Below are 15,014 nucleotides of genomic sequence, written 5' to 3'. Positions count from 1 at the left end.
AACACGCCACGTATAGCGGGACACACTTCTAGCGACTATCCTATCGAATGTCATCACAAGTGAGATTTTCACTGGAAACTGAATATGTTCGAACTGAAATGGCAAGTCGTTGGAACTTAAAGGAGTTCGTAAAATCAAGCATTCTACTTGTATTCGATAGCTGCGTCACAATCAGCCGGGYTCCATTACACAGTTTCGGCGCATGAAGATTGCGAAACATAATAAATACAGATCCAACTTTGAGCAGCAAATGATGCGGCGGCATACCAAGCCTCTCCTAAGGTTTTAGAAATTCCTCTGGATAATTCACGGCTTCGTATGCATTGTCAAGACGATCGAGGGATTTGTATGAGTGCTAATCTCCCGGAAATTTTCTTTGAATTTTCCAGTTTAACTCATGAACATCTATCGCATTGTCCATCGTTTTATTCCAGTGATTATCTTGTTCCAGCAATTTTACCATTCACAATACCCAATGACTCAAATGAAATTGCACCGCGTACATTAATCAATWGCAACCGTAGGTAGAAGCAATGGTGGAATGGTTGGATTCTGTAAGTTCATCCTAATGCATTAGTTGAGAGCACAACGGGATATACATCTACTGTCTGGCTTTCGAAGGATTCACTTTTAAAGTCTCACAAATCGAAGCGTATACTAATGAATATTTTTACGTGAAATTTAGTACAGATGTCACTAACAGTCCTACCAACTTACAGAAAAAAATTACCGATCCGAAAAACACGCGAATTATAAATTAAAAATTCACCTTTCAATTTGATCACAGTAGTATAACCAAAATTGTAATGTTACCAGATGTACTGATTTTATCAGTACGCGTACTGGTTTTTAGACCCCCGTACTGATATAGTGATTTTTCAGTGAAGTGTACTGATTTTCGGCCCAAACGTCTTTTTGCGCAAATTTATCCAATTTTATTRGATACACACACCCGCACATTCGATAAATGCACCGAACGAAAAAAGGCAAGATATATCAATCGTTATCGAGACTTTCGATGCTGTTATTCATAGCCRCCACCATTGTCAACAACGTTTATAATTCTTTCAAATCAATGGTGTTTTGGTTTAAATTACATGCTTGTCGAACGAAAACGGATGTGAATGTAATTATATTGCAAGCTCCACTTTTCAAACTTTTGAATTTCGTTGACGTTCGCAAGTTATCGGTAAGTGTACAGACCAAGACTTGTGAGGTTATWAATGTGATGTGAAATGAAATTATTTCGAAGATTAAATTAATTTTACTTATAATCTTTGGAGTACTTGCAGTTATCAATGGCAATTTGCAAAAACAATTCCCTTACTTACAGTGCAAACCCGAGCAAGAAGTGAAGTATGAAGTTTGTTCTTGAGCCCTTTCTAATTTCTTCTCTAAGATCAATAATACTTGTTTGTCATGCAGTATACAGTATGACATGAAAAAAGTATTGTTGATGTATATAAATTCTTGAATGTGTCTAAAAGTTTATTAGATCTTCTTCTCGCTTGTATTGTAGTTGATTGAAAGCACGTTTGATGGAATGCAAATGCAAATTTGATTAAATGCACGTTTTACTGAAATTTGCCAGCTGATAGTTGGAATCCTTCAATTGTTTTAGGAATTTATGATTTAAGAGAATACGTCAACTCAAAGAAACACAAAAAAAAAAAAACGTAAGAACCTCTTCAGCATCGCAATCCTTGGATACTTTCATGGTCACAAAATCATCTCCAACGGCACTTAAAGTCTGCGCTGCCGAAGGAACTCTGGCATTCCGCACTGTAAAACACTACTCTAGTTAAATATAATGTAATGGATTGTACTGCACCTCTTTTTCGGACGTTATTCGTAGATTCTGAAATAGCCAAACAATTGTCTTATGCGAGAACAAAAACTGAGGCCATAATTAATTGTGTTTTGGCTCCTCGTTAGAAGGAATTCAGTTCATAAGTTTGAGCACAGATGCTTCTAATCATGGTCATCATAAACTCTTCACCATTTTTACTAAATACTTTGATTTTGAAAATGTGGGTGGTCAAGTGAAATTTCTGCATTTACAAGAAACAAATAACGAGAAGGCAATCAAATTTGTAATCTTTTTAACAAATTTGATTGAAAGCGTTCTCGAGGCACAAATTTGACAACTTTTGTAGCAGATAACGCTCCAATCAATTTTTGGGGGCTTGAATCGCAAGGGGTCTAACAATGTATTGGCCCTACTCAAAGAAAAAGTAAATTCTCGTGTCATTGGTGTTGGGTGCCATGTTCATATTCTTCATAATTGCGTCCAGCATGGATTAGATATTGATGCCCTCGTTTTTAAACTATTCAARCCTTTCTCGATGTACACTGTCAAAACAACTGAATTGAAAGAATTCTGTGAGTTCGTTGATGTTCAACATCAACATTTACTTTCACACAGCAAGACTCGATGGCTTAGTTGGTTTCCTGCGGTGGAACGAATTCTCAAACTGTTCCCTGTATTAAAAGCTTACTTATCTACTAACTTATCAATCGTTTATCAATCGAAAAACCTCCAAAATTTATGGAAAATTTCTTTTCTGATGATTTGGCTGAAAGCTACCTTTTGTTTGACCACTCATTTATGTTCATTTTTCAATCTAAAATACGCATCAGCGTAGGCAACAGTGTTCTTGAAATTAATTCAATCRTTGAACCCGTTGCTCAAGCACAAGTTTTTGCCTCTTATACTATGTTCGGACCGACATTGAAAATTCTGCAATGGGTGTTCTCTTGGCCTTGCATATTTCGGTATAGGATTTTTGCATTTTGTGTCATCGTGCAATCTTGCAAGAGCAAGAGAATACCGCTTTTGATAGTTGTCAGTGAAAACTCATCGAAAACACACATTATCGGTCCGAACGACTTAGATTCCACAACATACAAATGTGTTTTCAAAATTGGAATCTAAGTCGTTCGGACCGATGATGTGTGTTTTCGATGGGTTTTCACTGACAACTATTGCACSATGACACAAAATGCAAAAATCCTATACCGAAATATGCAAGGCCAAGAGAACAACTATTGCAGAATCTAGTGATATATGACGGCACGAAAATAAACATGGTCTGGTTTTGGTCTGACATATTTTACAGCTTTGCAGTTAATTTTCTGCGTGTGTTTTTTTGTTGTGCCGTTGCACCAAAGTCAAAATTCTGAAATTTCTGCATGGTGCACGTTTTTGCAAGAGCAAGAGAATCCCCCTAATATGAGAACATCAAGAGACAGCTGTATGTGGAATGTAAACAAATATCAAGTGACAATTTAGGGCCGGAAAACATGTCTTCCAATAACATAGATTAAACTAGAGCAAGAACTAATTATAATGAGGAATGTAAGTTTTCAAGTAGTTTTCAGCGAAAACTGTGTTTTCGTTTGACAGATTTTACATGGACGAAAACACMAGTTTTCGTGCGAAAACCAGTTTTTCCCACGAAAACATGTTTTCGTTGTCGGTACGATCATAGTATTACTCTACTTTCAAATCTTGACACTTTGAAATCAGAAGGAAAATAATGGAATACCTTGATTTCCATGAAATAACCGTCAGTGTTTATCAGGAAGCTCTTGAATACTTGTTGAAAAGGACTTCATCTTTATCCGAATTAAAAGTTTTCCAATGGTTAAAATTTGATCGCACATAAAAAGAAGTTCGCTATGAAGAAGGTTTGCACAACTTTGCAGTTTCTTGAGTTATAAAATGTTCATATCCATGAAKAGAAGATAATTGATCAATTGRTGAATTTKAACAATTTTATAGAAAAGAAAAAAGAGAATGATGAGGATTCTATACAATTTTTTTCACAAACTTCAAATGACCAGATTTGTGCATTTTTTAAAGCGAATTCAAACATTGATTCCTTTTCTGAAATTTTTAAAATTGCGCAGTCCTTTTTTTCTATACCCGGACATAATGCTAATTGTGAAAGAATTTTCTCTCTCATCAATATCCAATGGGGTAATGAACACAATCGTCTCCTTATTAAAAATGTTCGCAACATTACATGATTGTCACTAAATATAATTATAAGAATATGTCATGCAACGATTTCCATAAGTATATACTGAAAACTGAAAATGTTGATATGCTAAAAGCAATCGGCAGTGCCAAAAAATATGAAAAAAAAAATGTAAATTGTACGATGCTGGAAGGTAATTAAATTCTATCTATTTGAGACGCTGGCATTTGTGATCTATCTGTACCCTTTTTTTTTTTTGCTTTTTTGATGGAGACGTACTGATTTTTCGCTAGACCCATCTGTTAACCCTATAAAATTTTGTAAAAGTAAAATGCTTATGTAAAGTAAATATTAAAATAATTGATATAAATTAAATATGTAGAAACAATGTAGTGAAGTTTTAGCGTATGGTAAGAATATTAAAAGCATGATAAAATTAACTAAATCGAAAAATTGCTACATAAAACTTTATAAATTTCAACCTAAAATAGAAATACCTCGAAAACTATACATTTTTTATATAATTTTATTTATTCTATTATTATACTACAGTTATAAATATTCTTAATCTGTGTGTTAGCATTCATGACAAATACCAATGTTGACACATTGGGTTGTGAAAAATAATGAAAAATTTTTTCTATGTAATATTTTGCTTCATTCATATAGATTATACATCATATATTATTTATTAATAGAGGTAAGTTATATATTATTTCACGTATAATTTTTATTTTTGGCATTGACTGGCGGTCTTCGGTCGCGCTTCAATGAAATTATAAAAAAGATGATAAACAGAAAATTTGTTCATGATTTTTTCACGACATAAATGTGGCAACACTAATACTTTTCATAAAAGTAAACACAGAAATCTTTTGAAACTGTAGGTGCCCAAAATAGCTTTTAGAGCACTGTTGACAGTCCTAACTTCGAGGTCGTAGATAATTTCGTCTATCTTGGAACCAGTTTTAACAGCAACAACAATGTCAGCCTCGAAATCCAACGCAGAATAGCTCTTGCCAACAGGTGGTACTTCGGACTGATTAAGCACCTGAGAAGTAAAGTCCTCTTTCGACGAACAAAAACCAAACTGTATAAGTCACTGTTCTATGGTGCAGAGRCATGGACGACGACAACATATTATGAGTCGACGATACGAGTTTTCGAGAAAAAAGATTTATGGTCCTGTCCGCGTTGAACTGTATGGGATATACGGGGACTTTGACATATGCAGTTAAGCGAATTTAACGACAGCGGCTACGCTGGCTGGGTCATGTCGTCCGAATGGACGAAAACACTCCATCTCTGAAAGTATTCGACACAGTACCCTACGGGAAGACCAGGTGTCTACAAGATGCGGTGATGGTGAGATGGTATACTAAAATCGACGGAAATAAATATTTTAAAATTAATAACATTATTCTTGCTAATTTACATGTCTTTATCAATAATTAATCAATTGTCTAATTTTTATTAACTGGGTACCATTCTGGTGTTCGTATATATCTCGAAAAATAGCAATGTCGAAAAATTGTCTTGATGCGATGATGCAAACCATTGACAATACTGCCCTACGGTTTTCAATGAAAGCAGAAGTGAATTTTATTCGCTCTATCAATATTTAACACGATGGACCATAATCAAATGGTGAAAGCTTGATTCACTTACCAATCGAGTAGTCGCTTGCCAAAGGTATAAATGTCCAATCGCTTTAACATGCAAGTTTAGTTGTCTTATGCATCTGTAAGAGATTCGTGTAAATAATGTACGTGTCATCATATATGTATGTGCTTACATTATGGAATAGTGTCCGGAAGTGAATTGTGTAAAACAATAACGGACTTTGCCTATTTTTGGAAAAGTGTTTAAGTTTTGCACGACACAGGCTTAAAATATTGTTCTATTATGGTGACAACCCAGTAAATATTTTGAAACGAAAAAGTGCCGCAAATTATACCACAACCAAGATCGAATTTCAACAATAGTGTTCAAACCATTGACAATCCAATTTGTGATGATGTTAATGACACTGTGATAACTAATGACATGCATTTGCGAAATACAATGATTACTCTAAATTCCTACGGGTTCACTACGCAGCTGCGGCATTCATTGTTGATGGTGTTTATTTTGCTAACCAGTTTGAATGCCAAACAATTTGGTAATTTCTTTACTAATATACTATAAAATTTGAGGAAGGCAAAACTCGCTTACATATGTTCACTTTTGTTCATTTTCACTGGTTTTAAACCATACATTCGAAAGTGTACAAAGGTTTGTACATACATATGTACGTATGTATGCATTTGCTTGGTTAACCGTAATTACGACCATAATTTAAATACATTTTGTTCGCATTTACACGAAATTCTAATATACATATGTACATATATACATATACATGTACATGTTTGWTTTGTGATTTGATAATACTTTAACGCAATTTGATTTCTTTCATCACCGACTGGTGTTACCTAACTGTACAAGTAATTTCTAATCGAACAATCTAATTATTTAGTCGTTTAATTCAAATACTACTTAAAAGAATTGTTAATTATTGGGTTTAGCACAAAAAAAGTCAACTATGCTCCATAACCAAAAAAATTGGTTTTAATTACATAAGCTAAGAGTTTTAAAATAAAAACGCATTATCATGTTTACCAGTATTTCTTTGATTATTTTAAATCCCTTTAAACAAAGTCTTTATAAAAAATAGCACTATTGCCAGATGTTGTAAATCACCGTTCTCGGACAAGTTATGTGCTCGAAGTACTTTACTTTTTTGTGGTATTACCATTTACAAAATAGCTTATCTATATTACAAGCATTCGTACAAATTCAACGTTCATAGAATACCAGGTTACGACAACTTTGAAATCATATGCTTATGACGAAATCTGTTCAAATAGTCAGCCAAAGTCTCTTAAATATGATTGTGTTATATTGCATTGGCCGTGTTCTGTAATCAATTTATAAAAATTGTAAGCGAGTATCAAAGATGTTATAAAAAAACAAATTTTAAACAAAAACTTGTTTAATAGTAACTATTACTACATTTTTAAACAAGCTAAATACGTTAAAAAAGTGGTAAATTTTAAACAGGTGAATTGTTCATAAAAAATTTATATCAAAACGATTTCTAAAATGTTTTTACACATCCAAGTGCCATTAAAAATCGTAAAAACTTAAATTTTTCAAAAATCATCTTTAAAAAATCGAAATGAGGAAGAAATATGCAGTGAAATATTTTGTGAGACGAAAAAATATTAATTTTTCACAAATTTGACAAATGAAAGTCAGATAAGAGGCTTTTTCTTATATGAATATATTACAAGGTGCATTCCAAGGTAAACAGGACTTTTTGAATCTAGTGCCCCCTGGTAGCGCCAACTAAGTATATGTCGACTGGTGCTATCTTTATCGATTGTCCAGTTTCATGACATTTCATTGATTGGAAGTGCAGTTATTGCGTTTTAAATGTCAKTATGTTTGTGTTATTGGTGCGAAAATGAGCTGAAATGATGATTGCCTATCCCGTAGCAGAGTGCACCAGTGATTTCAACGTTTTCAAAAAGGTCGTGAGGTAATAAATGATAATCCACATGTGAGCCAATCAAACTCCGTGATCACCGGAAATTCAATCGAAACTGTGCGTGAATTCATCAAAAATCAGTCGAAATCATCTTTGAAATTCATGGAAATGGAATTGAACATCTCCAAAAACATCGATTTATCGCATTTTGACCGAATATTTGGGCTTAGGTATGTGCACGGTTTGTTCCACAAAAATTTACTGACGACCAAAAATTGCTCAGAATCCCACATTCGAAGGAAATCATTATATATATTTATTTGACSGAAAATCACATTTTAACTATAAACCACTCCCCGTATTCATCTGAAATAAAATACAGTGTGACTTCTTCTTTTTCGGAAAAATGCATTAGCCCATGAAAGGAAAGCGTTATGCAGACGTAGAGGTCATTCAAAAGGATTGCACCGGCATACTGGCGGCCCTACCGACCAATGAGCTAAAACACTCGTTCGACATTGAAAAAAAATTAAATTAAATTGATTTTGCCGAAAACCCCATTTGTTCTGTTTTTTTTTAACTTTTTTTTTTTTTACTTTGGAACGCATCTTTTATATACATATGTACATATKTGTGCATATGGATTAGTGGAATTCTGCATAAAAACTAATTTTTTTATTTTGCTTCATATTTGCGTATACATATGGTACATATTAATATACGGGTTGAAATATATATTTCCTAGCTCACCTAAAAATGAAGCTTTAAAAAGCTTTCTACTACCTTTTGCGACTTAAAAAATTAGTTATAAACACTTTAAAGTGAATGATTTAGAAGAAGACATTCGGTGCTCAGAGAAAACAAAATGCCCATGGTTTAAAAACGTAGACGAGGCGGGTTGGAGAAACCAACTCGAAGAAGTAAGGAAGAGCTAAGTTCGGGTGCAACCGAACATTTTATACTCTTACAACTTGCGACAATCAATTCCAGGGAAATACTTTAAGGTGTAAAACCAATTATATAGAGTAAAGTCAGCCGGATCGAATATCCTGATATTAGTTATATAGGTCAAGTTTTCGCTAAAAATKTATCTATTTTAACACTGTTCTGAATAAAGTTCGCTCTCTTATTTTCATTTTGATAACTTACATATGGATGACATATGTGGTATAAAGTCACCCGGAAGTTTGAAAATCTTTATATTGAGTGTACTGGTCCGGTTCAGCCCATTTTTGACATACAAATATACCATTATAAGAGAAGGATTATCGTGCAAAATTGTATCCCGTTTTATTTATTGCTTCTTGATTTATGTACTGGAAACTGAACGAATCAAGTGCAATGTCTCTGGCGGATTTAGTTACTGCTTTGTCGTGCTTTTAGTAGTTGTTAACTGTACCGTTATATGGGGACTGAGCGGGRTTATACTCCGATTTGATCCACTGTCGGTAGAAGTTCGTATAAGATTCGTATTCAGCAAATTTGGTTATTGTAGCTCAAGTGGTCCACTTTTTTCAAAATTTACCCACAGATGCCCCTTACTAGTGTGATACTCTTAATTACAGTTTCATTTCTTAATTTAGTGCTCAGTTATACACTTTATGTATTTTCGGTTAATATCGATTTGTGGGCGTGGCAGTGATCCGATTATGCCCATCTACGAAATCGATTTTTTTTATAGTAAGGACCCCACATACCAAGTTTCATCGAGATATCTCAATTTTTACTAAAGTTACAGCTTGCACGGRCAGACAGATATGCAGACAATCAACCGGATTTCAAATTTTCCCGTCATCCTGGTCATTTATATATATATAACCCTATATCTACCTCGATTAGTTTTAGGTGATACGTACATCTGTTAGGTGAACAAAACTATACTATGATACTCTGTAGGAACTAGTTGCATTAATATAAAAATGATGGAGGAGATATTCCAATGTAAACAAATATTGAAAAATATAAATGGCAAACTTTAATACATATAATATCAAAAAATTTTATCCGAAAAATTAGCAATAACACAGTGTCAAAATTTTTTTACATATGATTTTAAAAATAATTTTTGTTTTTCACATTCGTCACGTTGGAAGTATTTTCATGTTAGTTCAATGACGTCAAGTTTGTCGTACCCTTGTATTCTATGAACGTTGGTACAATTTGTATATATATAAATATAAAATCCGACAATCCATTAATATCTATGATGATCTCTATAAGTGAAGTGTCAGTATATTCAAAATGTTAGTTAAACTTGCTAGTTTTGGGACCTGCTTTCTATCAGGAAAATTTGATACAATACTTTGTGACTAAAGGCTAGAAACTGTATTGTGAATAGTAACTTGTCACAAATCCAGACTTTACTTGAAAATGTTTCAATTAGTAACTAGAGGCTGCTTACTGAATTGTTTACTAAAATTAAGGTAATTATGGGAAATGTTTCCAGCTTWAAAAGTCGATAAAACTTCTATCGCTTCTAAACCAAATTTTGAAAAAAGTCCGTCGTTATTATAGAGATTAGAAGTCCTAATGAATTCGAGTAAAAACGAAGTATTTTTCGTATTTACTCTTTTGCATAAAGGAACTTAATTGTATTGCTTTAATTTGAAATATTCTGACAAATCCGCACTATTGTAACTTGGCTACCTACACCAATGCAACTTCAAATGAAATTATTTGTAATTCGTAATGCTAAAACAGATCTATTAAATGAAAAATAATAATACAATTATTATCTTACAGTGTAAGAAGCACTAACTGAAACCAGATTTTAATTATTCTGAATTACAAGCTTTTGACTTCCAGCATTTGGATGGAGTTTTCAMCCATAATAGGAGCATACATTTCAGATAATTTTTTGTCGAACTAAACAAAAAAATAAATGAAATGTTCATGTAAAAAGTTCAACCATACACGCACTTGCAAAAATGATGTAGAAATGATTTTAACATTGAACTGCGCAATGTAAAGAGATTCATACAAAAGAAATAAAAGCAATCGAATTAATCATCATACCTTCATTTATACAAAAATAACTTCTCTAATAAACTACAAAAATAATTTCTTAACGTAGGGTCAAAATCGAATGTTTAACCCAGTGTTGTCTATGGTTATGGTAAATTTTTGACAGTATTTTGCCACTGCCCCATTTACTCATTGTTGGCACTTAAGCTACAGTTTCTAGGCCAGCTAGGCATGGGATGTGAATTTAATGYTGGCTGAAAAACGTCCCCCAAAAAATAAAATCCAACCCAAGTTGATTCAAACAAGGGTTAGTGTTTCGAAGCAATTTTATATATAAAAACATACATTTACTATAATATAATAGCTGACCCCGCAGGCGTTGTCCTATGTTGAAATGAAAAGAAAGTTGAATTTACAAATTTCTTTGAATCTTCCAGTTTAAGTCATAAACATCTATCGCATTTTCCATCGTTTTATTCCAGTGATTATCAGGTTCCAGCAATTGTACCATTCACAATACCCAATGACTCAAATGAAATTGTACCGCGTACATTAGTCAATAGCAACCGTAGGTAAAAGCAATCGTCGTGGTTTCTGTAAGTTCATCCTAATGCATTAATTGAGAGCACACCGGGATATCCACCTACTGTTTGGCTTTGCTTTCTGCGAAACCATTTCTTCGGCGATGCATTGAACGTATAATATCAAAGCATTTCGGAATAGATCAATGTTCTCGCAAACGGATCACTKACGCAAGTTGAGAAAAAACTCGTAAATGTCAGTTTTGGTGCTGGCGGTATTTCCGCTGGCTATACTGTATTCTCTGGGTTGATATATATTCTTTGGCTATTCTCCAAATGAACTGCGAGATGCACAACCGTCGGAAAACGTTCATGAATTGCAAAAGTAAATATCCTACAAAGCGCTTGATTACACTTTACGTATCGACCTATTTGATACTTGTTGATCTCATCTCGTTCAAGGCCAAWAAGTGCCATGTTGCTTTCTTTGGTGACGTACTTGCAAACGTATTTGATCGATTTCAGCAAACTGCAATACTCAACATTGATATTAGTTGGTATGAGTTTTAAATGTGAATTAGACAATAGCGGCGAATATGTTACGATCCATGTGTTGCCAACTTCGATATTTACTCGTCTAAATTGAATGCTGAACGTGCTGCCATTGCCGTCTGGTGGGCGGCGCCGATAGAGTCGTTCGCCGATAGAGTTCGTTTCCGAAAGAAAAGCATGTGGATAGTGTTTTGTACATTTATTGTCAGACATACAAACCGAAGTGGGTTTGTTGTGTCCGCAAGGTCCATGAACCATATTGGTGCACCACTTCGCATAATTCTGCAACAGGAATTTTCGCAGAAATGATTTCATCAATTTAATCTGGTGTAACCACCGTCGAAAGAAGAATGTGTGCGTAAACCAGTTTTTTTGCCACTCAATAGAGTACTGTTGTTTGAAAAGTCACGCTGTGACATCGTAACGATCTTGCTTATTGACGGCGATTCAATAATTCCGTAATGTGTGGTCAACAAATTCGAGCATCCATAATTCGGCACGTATATTATCGCAACCTGCGTGTACTCGCGCATGTGCCTTTGGCTGCCAATGTACATAAATATGTTGAAAGCAAAAATAACGCCGCGTGATGAAACAATTGTAAAACAAAACAAAATATATTAAAAAAAAAAATTATGGAAGAAGCTACTTTTCGAAACGGTCCAGTTTTCCGACTTTTCCTCATGAAATTATATGAATTTTTGGCACGATTCCGTATAAATGGGAATGTCCGGATAGGGGAGCTTCTCCAGAGGAGAAGTATCTAAAAATAATATAAAAATTACTTATATTTTTTAAAATTTTCCCGATTAAAAGATCAAAAATATGCACTAATAACACAAGGTATTTCTCTATCTTCCATTAAATTTATTCACGTTTTCACTCTGTATATTTAAATATACACTCTAAACATTGAAATTAGTTCAGATTTCAATTTTGTTTTGTAATATTTCATAATTATTAATTTAAAAATCACTTAGCGAACTCGGCGCTGCAAAGGTTAGATTGTTTACAATTATGAGGAAAACGGGCGTTGCCACATCTTAAACACCAAATAYGTAGGATTCTTAACGACTTTTCTTTGTTTGTTTTTTTGCGTGATTCTTTTTTCTACATTAATTTTAACAAAAAATACTTTCTAACATTTTTTAAGTTATAATKGAGTTGTGAAAACTTTTTCCACATATTATACATTTTACATATAGTATGTATATGTATAATATGTGATTTATATTTAATAAACACACATAATTAAAACTCTATGATTATGAGTATTGTAAAATTTATATAATATCATGTAGGGGTGACTGAAGTACTTTCGCGTAGTACACCTTTCCGCGTTGGCGACCTTTGCCCGCGGTCTAAAAAAATAACCCTGGTCGAGCGAATATCCGGGGTGACTGAAGTACTTTCGCGCAGTACACTTTTCTGCGTTAAAAATAAAAAAATATATTGAGTTTTTGTTATAAAGTGGTTATATTTGTTGGTTACCATGCACTCATAGTGAAAGAAAATTTGAATTTTCGTACTGTACTAATATACTTTACACATTATTACGTAATATTAATATATAATATTACTTATACATATGTATATACAATATTATTACATAATATTACTAATAGATATATACAATAAGAAGAAGAAGATATATAATATTACTTATTTGCCTAATAAATTTAAAAAAGATAATATCCATATGCATGAATAGAGGCATTTTTGCGTAAAAGAGGAATTTCAGCGAATTGCCTTATCATCACATGGCAGCGCTCCATTTCGTCGTAATTTTTGGTAAACAAATGGGGWTAAAACGAGTGTAAAATGTAATTTTTAAAATGCAGATTTTTTAGGTAAAAAACCACAGATCCACATCGATCAACYTCTGAAAATTTCCTCAAGATTGGTTCAGCCGTTCTCGAGCCTGAGCGTTACTAACAAACAACAAACATTCATTTTTATATACAACAGCGGTTTTTGCTTGGTTAAAAATTAACATTTTCAATTTTTTGTTTTTACAATCCATCCTCATTGTATTCCTTTCGAAGTGGTTCATTTAATGCAACGGTGTAATAGTATAGCGAACAGACAAAAATTTTTATATATCAGATATACATATACTATATGGGCTATTCCATACAAAATTGAACACTTTTGAACCCGACCTCTTTAGATTTTGCTGATACTTATCCATCCTTTTCTACCCTTTGAAAAACATTTTTGTGAATTTTTTCAAAATGTTATGTCCAACGTCAAAAAAGTTATGAATTTTTTAAAAAAATGGATTTTTTATTTTCAAATAGCCTTAACTTTTGTAGATTTTGAATGAAATTTTTGAAAAAATACACGAAAAAAATTTAACACGATCAATTATATAAAATAATCGGTTTTTTTAAGTAAAATCGTCATTTTTTGGAAGTTCGTCTAATTTATTTATTTACTCTTTCACTAGACACTTCATCGCACAAAAGATTAACAGCAATTCACAGGTTATGTTTTAGATAGTATGAAAAAACCGTATTCATAAATCGATACACACTAGCGTATAGTTTTTAGTATACTGACTATAGGTAAGTCTATAATTATCCAACCCTAGTTATCGACCTTACTAATAGGTACAAATTTTAATCTTGGTGATTATATTCGTAAATTAAATCTATAAATTGAGAATATTATATCATAAAATCGTTAAATTATATTTTTTATATGATAGAAATAAAATTTACGGAAAGGATTTTTCTCATTTTTAAATAAATAAAAAAATATAAAAAAAATCGGCCCACTCCGGGATTAGCTGGGATGGTTGTCAAATTAAAATTACGATTTAAACCGATTATTTTATATAATTGATCGTGTTAAATTTTTTTCGTGTATTTTTTAGAAAAGTTCATTCAAAAGCTTAAATTTAAAAAAAAGGTCCCCAAAAGTCAATTTCTACAAAAGTTATGGCTATTTGAAAATAAAAAAGCCATTTGTTTGAAAAATTCTTAACTTTTTTGAAGTTGGACAAAATATTTCGAAAAAATCAAATAGTAAAAGCATGGCAAGTCAATATGGCAGCCAATTGGCGAAGCCGAAATGTAGTCAATTGAGCAACAAAAACTATTTCATTCATAAACGCAGGCGCATATTCCACAAGCAACCTCGCTTCATTCATAAAAACAGGCGCCGTAACATCTCCCCGAGCATGCCTTTGCCCACAAGCGTCTTTTCGCGACGATGGCAAAAGCTAAAAATCATAAATTGAACATCTATCTGGTGTTTGTTCTAAGAAAGAAGTGGAAAAAGTGGCAACATAAGCGTTGTGGATTTATAATATTTGTCAATTCGAAAATATTTTCCCGTGGCTCGCAAAAATCTTCATGATATGTATGTGGGTGATAAAGGGTTAAACGACAGCCGTCGCACACAGTAAATAAGAAGAAGCATCGACATCCACCATCCACCGACGCCTTGAAAGAAGAA

The 15,014-nt window shown here is 33.1% G+C and overlaps 1 protein-coding gene across 2 annotated transcripts in view; it reads left to right on the top strand.

The window, feature by feature from the left end:
- The first annotated feature begins 5,725 nt into the window (after window positions 1-5,725).
- The window catches only part of LOC108969384, a 34,389-nt gene continuing 25,100 nt past the window's right edge, over window positions 5,726-15,014 (top strand). Inside the window, exon 1 of one of the 2 annotated variants that reach the window (XM_018934067.1) lies at window positions 5,726-6,144. In XM_018934067.1, coding sequence (XP_018789612.1) covers window positions 6,030-6,144 — 115 coding nt within the window. In that variant the 5' untranslated portion in view covers window positions 5,726-6,029. The remainder of the gene's footprint in view (window positions 6,145-15,014) is intronic. The other variant, XM_018934076.1, reaches the window with a different exon arrangement.

The sequence above is a fragment of the Bactrocera latifrons genome, unplaced genomic scaffold (genome assembly GCF_001853355.1).
Source record: "Bactrocera latifrons isolate USDA-ARS-PBARC rearing strain unplaced genomic scaffold, ASM185335v1 scaffold_1049, whole genome shotgun sequence".
NCBI lineage: Eukaryota > Metazoa > Arthropoda > Insecta > Diptera > Tephritidae > Bactrocera > Bactrocera latifrons.
Note: the sequence above shows the minus strand (reverse complement) of the source record. Positions and strands in the feature narration are given on the sequence as shown.